Genomic DNA, 8324 nt, shown 5'->3' on the forward strand with positions numbered 1-8324 from the left:
CCGTAATAGGACAGCATGCAGCAACCACGTGCTGTCACTTACGGTTTGCGATCGACCCCACGCTAGGACACGAACACTGCACGTGGCAACGTATATACGGGAAATACAAACTCGCGGTTCCACGCAGCGACACAGTGCGCAGTTCACAGTTGTCAGTCAGGTTGTCAGTCAAACACGAGATGGACACGTGATCGATAATCTTCGCATTAGCTCGTACTCTGTACCCAGACGCAATTCTTCGTGCACCCACATATTTCTGCTACGTGAGTGCGCCGCAAGAAAATGGGTATGGAACTTCGTGGCTATCTAGACCTTCCTCAAGACTGGCGGAGGGGGGGTGCACGTGCACCCGGTGCACCCTCCCTATATCCGCCCCTGCTAATTATAATGCTAGTGCGCATTTCTTTGTTCTCCACGACCTAATCCGGTTGTGGTTGTGGATCTCTACCGGGTCTCTTTATCGCCACCACCTAATTCTAGGTCTGTTCAGTTGAGCTCACCCGAACTCGGCAAACTAATCCAGTGGGACCGGACTAGGTGGAGAATAAAGAAATACGCCCTAATTAGTAAAACGTAACGTGCTACATTGCCTATGACATCATATGTTCAATTTTTTATGCGCGCCAAGGTTGTCGCCAGAATTTTTCAAGGCGTAGCAGGATAACGTCATTAATTAAATTAATTTTGCGTTTTAATTAATATCGACAAGAAATAGATAACAGTGTTCGAAATTCGCGAATATGTTTAGTCGCCAAACAAATTTAGCGTCGTCCTCGAAGTCCCGACCATGCAAAATGTACAGCGTGTCGCGTGGTAGTGAACAGTTGCGTTGAATTCCATTGCCTCAGCGCTTACATAAATTTAAGCTATTGCACAAAGAGTGTTGAAGTTGTACCAACGTACACGTGTATACAGTGCTACCAAATGCAATTTAGGATATCACCTATTCCGAAGATTTCTCGACGTAATTCTATGCACAAACACTCAAGCTAGTTAGTAAACTAAAACAAGCCATACACGTAGAAAGGTTAACTAAATCAAGGTGATCTTTGCCAACAACAATTGCATGGTGTGTACTACAAGAGTCACCTAGGAAGTTATATACGTTCACGTGTTGTTGGTTGTACTATCGTTTCGTTGCTAGTTTTTTTGCGTGTTTGACATGTGGCTTAATGTAAGGTCGTCTTTCGCACTCACTGGAGCTTAACCATGTGTTAATGAAGGGAGTAGGGTGTATGTCTAGATTTATCTCAGATAATTTGACTGTCATGAGATCAGAGACTGTTGATGGTGCCAGTCGATTACGCCAATCTGTTTTAATTCGTTTAGATAATGAGAAGTTTCTTTCCAACTCAGCAGTATGCATGGGCAAAACCAGCATTATCTCCACAAGGCCCAAAACATTTCCGATGTCCAAAGATTCACTTTGATCCAACCAACATCTTCCACAAGGAATTGTGTTACCATTGTTTATTCTTGCCATTAGCATATCGAATATGGTCGCGAACTAGCTGCTTAACCTCCGTCCATTCAGACAAACAAAGAGAAGGATTTAATCCTTGTTTCTCTAGAGGAGTTGCAAAGTGTTCGGAAAGAAACACAATTTGTTCGTCACCAAATTCGATATCGTCGCTATCGTCTGGCCACAGCTGAGGCGAAAATACAGACAATGAACTCAATATGCGGTCAGCAGCAAATGAAGCAAACCTTTTATTTACTTGGCCAATGACAACGTTGCGTACCCTGCTAAAATGTGACTGTACAGCTTGGCATGTTTGTTCTATGCTCTTCTGGTGCATACAACACCTCGATGGACTGGTGCACCTTCTTCTGTATCTATATTTACATCACCTGGAATTGCATCAGGATCATCACTATCAGCAGAATAGGGCTGAGCACATTCTGTCTCGCTTTCATCACTGCTGCTGCTGCTTGTAGTTACAGTTGGCTTTTCCAGTGGCGAGTCTCTCTCAACTCGCGAAAGTGCTTACTCTATGCGCTTTTTTTGGAAGACTCTTCACGACCAATCTTGTGAAGTTCAGTTTTAGTGGCTTTTATTGACCTAAGAACGCTGTATATGGTAGCTGTGTTCTTTTGTAATGCTGTACTTAACCGGGCCAAGATGACAAGAAGGTCTTGCAACAAGTACATAAACATCAAAACATCAAGTCTGAGGATCGTTGAGTTCAACTTCACTGCTCGACCCCGCATAGCAGTGCGACCTAGCCTTACCTGGCTCGTGTGTTCTGCCAGGGCTGGCCATATGCGAAGGACCACATCTAGAGCTCTTTTTCGATGACCTATCTATCGTGTTCCTTTCAATTTGATGGGTTTCACGACAGGCAGTCCCAAAGCCAGCCCTGTTTTCTGTAGTCCCCTCCAGCAAAGAGGAGACTTATGGTACATTTTGTAGACGTTTTCCATGGCGTCATCAGCGAGAGACATCAGATTACAGTGCTTTAAAGAATCTCTTATGGCTAATTCTAAACGGTGTGCACAACCATGTATAGCTATTAAATGAAGGACGTCTGCTTTGAGCTGTACAGCTGCTCCGTTTCGATTACCAAGGTTTACAGGAGCACAATCAGCGCCGAAAGCTACAAGCTTGGTCTTCCAGTTAGAAGAATACTCATCTAGACCGTTAGATACGGCTCGGACTATTCCTGTAGCATCACTACTTCTCAAGGGTCGAAAATCAAGGAATTTAAGCACCAGGGTGTTATCAACGAGCCATCTCACAACGATGATTTCTTCATCAATAGTTGCAGAGTCTGTACTTGAGTCGCAAAGAACGGAAAAAATGAAGATGAAGACAACATTTCACAAGTTTGCTCTCTAATGTACTAGGATATAGCGTGAATAAAAGTGTTAGCTTGCTTGTCATTCCGATATATCTTCAGTATTTCGAGACCGTTTTTTCTTGTAAATCCGGCAAAGCAGGAAAATCAGAGAAGGGACGTTCTTTAAGCGCAAGATATAAGCTTGTTCTAAATAAGACTTGTAGAGTGGCCAATTCTTTCTCGCTTACTTTGTTGACACGGTGAAATCCTTCTTCAATAGTTCCTGGTACATCGCTAGATGATGACAACTGAGCTCTCTTCATAGCATTAGTGTGAGCCTTCTTGGCATTCAAATGCATCTTTGATATGCCATGTAATACCACTGTTTCCTTTTTCTTTATTGTAACCCCAGTGGTAAAATTGCTTTTAGAAGTAAGGAAGTATTTAGCACACCATTGACAGAACATTTTGGTTTGGTCATCATTGGTTTGTAGCCACGGTCGATCAATCTTCCACCCTTCTTGGAACAACCTTCCTTTCTCATTGTCATTAGGGGCTAGTGTTTCACTACCTGGAAGACTAGACGGACAAGATGTTTCTCGAACTGCAAATGAATCAAACTTTCCTGTCTGTGTTTTTCTCAGATGAGCTCTCTATAGTGGATGGAGATGTTAAGCCGGGTTTTTTCTTTGATGGAACCGATGATGATGCCTTTTGTATTCAGTTCCAGAGCAAACTGCCTGAACCTGACAGGACTCTTTTACGGCTTGGCCTACTCACCACCGCTGTTTGGTTTGCGGCTTGACCCATGCTGACTAAAGGTACAAAGTGGTTTGGAGACCACATTTGTGAAGTGGGGACACTCCCAAGAGGACACCACAGGACGACTTTGGTCGGTAGTTCCTGTTGTAGCTCAAAACAACGCGGACAAACGGTACAGTTATAATGCGCTCGAAGTCCTCTTGTGTCGGGATGATTAGAATAAACTGACTGAACATTTACCTTGCAAACACTTGCAACAGCCATGAGGGTCAACATAGAGCTGTATTCTCCAGGTATTGCAGTCTGCCTAGCGTCAACCAAAACTGCATTTTGGATACACTCGTCAGACATGGATGGAACTTCTGTCATCGACTTGTTAGAGAACACGGTGGCTAAAATATTTTAAGGATTGTTGGACTTTTGCTGAACTGATGCCCACGCAGTAAGACGAGAAGCGTAGTACGATGAGTGCAGCACAAGCTTGCACGCGGTCATGAGACGTAGCTGGAGGTGACGACTGCCATCAGAAGAACCGTGCATGTGAACTGACATTGCATGAAAAAGACAATTGCCATCGCTGTGACACTTATCGGAACATGTCCACTTGGTGCGTCTGGTGGAATCTGTTGTTGAGCCACTAGGTTGTTGGGCATGCTTGCCAATGGTTTTCTCACGAGAGAACAGCTAGCTGATGTGTCCAGTGAAGCTAGTATTTCTTGTGCCACATCTTCAGTAGTACTTTCAAACAGCTGTTTGCACACACCTTTGAGAGTCTTCTCATTCATTCTGTAGATTCTGGAACATTGGTCTGAGAATGAAATAGTTGGGGAATCAGTTGTCATACACCAGGCAGGGTTCTGCCGTGGTTTTTTCTTGTATGGGTCATGAGCGATGGGGGTTGGGGGGCGAGGCCCCCGAAAAAATTTTGGGGGGCGTGGTTTTTACGGATAAATTTTGACTCCATTTTTCACATTTATTTCAACAATCCAAACGCTTATCGACATGCTTTATTTTACCGAAAGTCTGCGATTCTTCTTTAGAGCCCACAGTTTCGCAGCATCTTTCACGGGAAAATTTTCCAAAGAAGGACCGTTTACGGCAATTCTTAGCAGTGCGTCCAGGGTTCTTTCGCTCATTCGATTTCGTATATCCGTTTTTATCAAGTTTAGTTGAGAGAAAGTGCGCTCAACACTGGCTGTGTGCATCGGAATAACTCTGCAAATGCATGCTATTGATGAAAGCTTGGGAAACATTCTTTTGGTTGATAAGTCACCGCATAGATCGTCCAGAACTTCTTTGCAAGTGTATGACGCCGATTCTCTCCTATTTATCGCTAGACGCTCCTTGTAGCTTGACCATTCCTCAAGGCTTTCCTCAACAAATTCGTCTACGTCAGAAGGATGAAAATGAGTGAAGAGCTTTTCTATTTCACCGTTGCCGTACTCGGCAAACTCTTCTCCAGAATCAGGCAATGGCAACGCATCCGGATTGAAGACGGTAAAGGACGTCATTACTCCTTGATCTTCAAATCTTTTTTCGATGTTAGAGAGCAGGCTGGAGAGATAGGGTGTTTTGATGTTATTTGTGAAAGTCATTTCATTGTCATTCGGGTCACGTGTAATAACGATCCCCGATGACTTCAGTTTCTCCAAAAATTCCGGCAATTGGCAAAGATGCATACCGTCGACAGTTTTTAGTCGCTTAAGAGCCTCCTTCGTCAACAAAAGCGCTCCTGGAATACTGCTATAATCGCAGTGTTCATGTTGAAATATTTTTTAGAGGCGCGAAACGTGCGGCAAAGCATCGCACATTAAGAGCATGGTCGTTATAAACTTGTGCTTTGTTATCATTGCGTTAATGCCCAAAGCTCTAGCGTCGTGTCTCTCCTGCGCCTCTCGCTGGAGACTGACGCTGACAGATGCAAAGCAGGCTTTAAGACGGCTGACACTTCGCTCGATGCTCAGCCATCTTGTTGCGCAAGGTGCAACCATTTTTCCCTTTTCATGAAGCAGCGCCTGGATTGCTTCCAACCCTGCCGTCCTAACGGCACTATTGTCAAAGAAATCAAAAATTTGACGAAGAATATTGTCAAATGCTTTGACGTATGGCACTGCCTTTGATGCCTGAGTTGATGCAAGATTCAGTCGGTGTGCCGCACAGTGGACTCCAACAGCAGTAGGAACCGTGCGTTTTAGCCTAGCAACTACACCGTTTCTGCAACCAACCATTGTCGATGCACCGTCTGTTCCAATTCCTCTAAGTCTTCTACGGTCTACGCCCGAAACCTCAATAAACTCTTCGATGCGACGTGTAATAGTTTCTGCTCCTGCTCTAATGCAGCTATTCCCGCCTGCAGCAGCGCTCTCAACTTCGGGTTGCAATAAGTCCACTACTTTTAAGAAAGTGCATTTGAGTTCTCCTGTAGCATTATCAATGTAGCGACCGTGAATTGCCAGCTGCTCTTGCGTAGTGCAATCCGTCGTCTCGTCAAACATTAAAGCAAAATGCTCAGAATCTTTCAATTCGTCGAGAGATCTTTTTTCAAGGAGCTCAGATATGACGTAAAGCATCTCTTGTATCGATTTATGACTGGTGTAGATAGCATTTCTAGCTACTCTAATCTTGCTTTTAATTTCTACTCCCAACCACGAAGCCAGATCTAGGATCGGTTCAAAATTGGTAGTGTGAGCCAAACGCCGCTTAGCAATGAAATAGAGACAACCAATTGCTTGCTCGATTCCTTGAGCAGGAACAACAGGATGGATAGCAGACGCAACGTTTGGCTTGGAAGCGAGACGCTCCAACCTCACACACGTGATATGTGACTCGCATTCTTCGTGTCTAATTATACTTTCAAGCCGCAATCGCGTACAGGGCTTCTTTAGCCATGATTCGTGCTTGAATGGCCGAGCTCCAGAGCAGTGCTTCTGGCAAATATTACACGTCATACCCCTTGTAGAACGATCGTACTTAAGCCAGCTTCTCCCCGTCAGCCACTCAATTCGAAATCGGGACGATCGCTTCGAATTCGAACTCTTAGAAGTAGGATGACTCGAAGTAGACGCCGCTACTTGAATCGCATTCTCGGCGTCGTCGTCGTCGTCTATAAGCTCGCTGTCCGTGTCGTTATCGTCGTCGATAAGCTCACCGTCTTCGTCGTTATCGTCGTTGATAGGGTCGCCGCAGAACTGCGACGAGCCTTCGTCGTCGTTGGATTCTTGATCAGAGACCAAACTAACTTGGGAGATTTGAGGCTGTTTTTCGTCTTCACTTTCAGAAGAATCCGATTCCTCGATTCGAGATCGCTTTCGAAAGTATCGCAGGAGAGACATGAGTGAAAGAAGAAGCTCCGCAAAAATCACGTGAACAAGCAGGAGAGAATCACGTGATGTGGCAAAAGATTCCCGTACACGACCTCCATGAGAAATGTGTACGCTCTGCGACAGCCGCCTCGATTTAAATAAGGTAGCGTGCTCTCTGTACGCTTATGTGTTGCCTGTATGCTCGCGGCAATTTTATTCATATGGGTAAAAAAGCAGCTCATATGGGTTCAAAAATGGGGAGTATGGGTCGATTTGCCCCATACCGCCCCATGTGGGCAGAACCCTGACCAGGCTATTTCCTGTGGTGAAGCGATGAGATACGAGGTGATTATGGTATCTGCTACCTCATTCAAAACATCTGCTAGAGATAACCACGAAGGGAATGATGATTGCCAGAATAAAACAGAGGCATCTTAAACAAAAGGCGTGGCTATCTGCCAATTATGCTATATAACACCTGTACCTAGGCGTGTTGTTCCTGATATCAATTACAAGATGGCTACTTCACCCAGTTGAACATTGAACTCGCACTCACTATCACCAATAATATTCATGTCTACCGAAGAAGAGCCTTTTGCATAGTGTAAGGAGTCGTTCTCGTGAGTTTACAAAGTAACATATTGTACAATATTGACACAGGTGCATTTCATTCTCTAAATCGCTTCCTGTGACAAGTCTTCTTCATCCTACGTAAGACTACCCCCTCTCCTCTGCACTTTCTACATATTACACTACACTTTCTCTGTCATAATCATAACGTCTTATGTAAACACCCAAAAAGGCCAGGTTGCTTGTAATTGTTAGTCATAACAAGCTGTGAGAACTGTAGCAGAATGCAGCTAATGAATTGCGCACTATACTTCTTAGTTTAGTTTTTCGCTCCGCTAAATTGAAATGTTTTCTGTCCCAGTTTCATCTTGTTGCAAAGCAGAACTTCATTCTCAGAAGGCATTGTAAACCTGTAAACCTACCTGCCTAATTGCCTTACCAGTTTTCAATTAATTAGGTAGCATTTGTTTATTCTAGCACTACCCCTCTGCGTTTGTGGTATATGGTTTCGATTCTGATTGCCCGTTAAACGCACTCAATCTAACTCGTTACCTAGTAGAATAAGCCTCATGTCACGCTTACTACGATTATTCAATACACAACACGCTAAGACGGGCACAATTAAAGTATCTAATCGCGGTACACTGATACAGAGAAGTGGACGAGTCCCACGCAAGGTTTGGCGACTAACCCCGTAAAGTCTGGTCGCCAGACGGTAAGTCTTAGTCGCCTAAACCCCCCAATTTCGAACACTGGTACTCGTCCGTCAAATAGGCGTAAAACACTTACAATTCAATTCATGGTGTTGATCACGTAAAAGTTTTGACGTTATTCCGGTGAATTATGTCTGGGACACTTCAGTGAAATCTACCTTGGTTTCAGCGAATACTGCCGTATTTCTGGTATGACC

The 8324-nt window shown here is 44.3% G+C and overlaps 2 protein-coding genes across 2 annotated transcripts; both read right to left on the minus strand.

Annotated features, from left to right (window-relative positions):
• Positions 1 to 4402: 4402 nt before the first annotated feature.
• On the minus strand, positions 4403 to 5243 carry LOC134181615 (uncharacterized). Its single transcript, XM_062648880.1, has one exon. It carries the CDS (start codon positions 5219 to 5221, stop codon positions 4550 to 4552), a length of 672 nt encoding a protein of 223 aa, XP_062504864.1. The 5' UTR covers positions 5222 to 5243; the 3' UTR covers positions 4403 to 4549.
• A 74-nt stretch (positions 5244 to 5317) lies between these two features.
• Positions 5318 to 7173, minus strand: LOC134181495 (zinc finger protein 862-like). Its single transcript, XM_062648771.1, has one exon. It carries the CDS (start codon positions 6872 to 6874, stop codon positions 5318 to 5320), a length of 1557 nt encoding a protein of 518 aa, XP_062504755.1. The 5' UTR covers positions 6875 to 7173.
• Positions 7174 to 8324: the final 1151 nt, after the last annotated feature.

This window comes from Corticium candelabrum, chromosome 6 (genome assembly GCF_963422355.1).
Source record: "Corticium candelabrum chromosome 6, ooCorCand1.1, whole genome shotgun sequence".
Lineage (NCBI taxonomy): Eukaryota > Metazoa > Porifera > Homoscleromorpha > Homosclerophorida > Plakinidae > Corticium > Corticium candelabrum.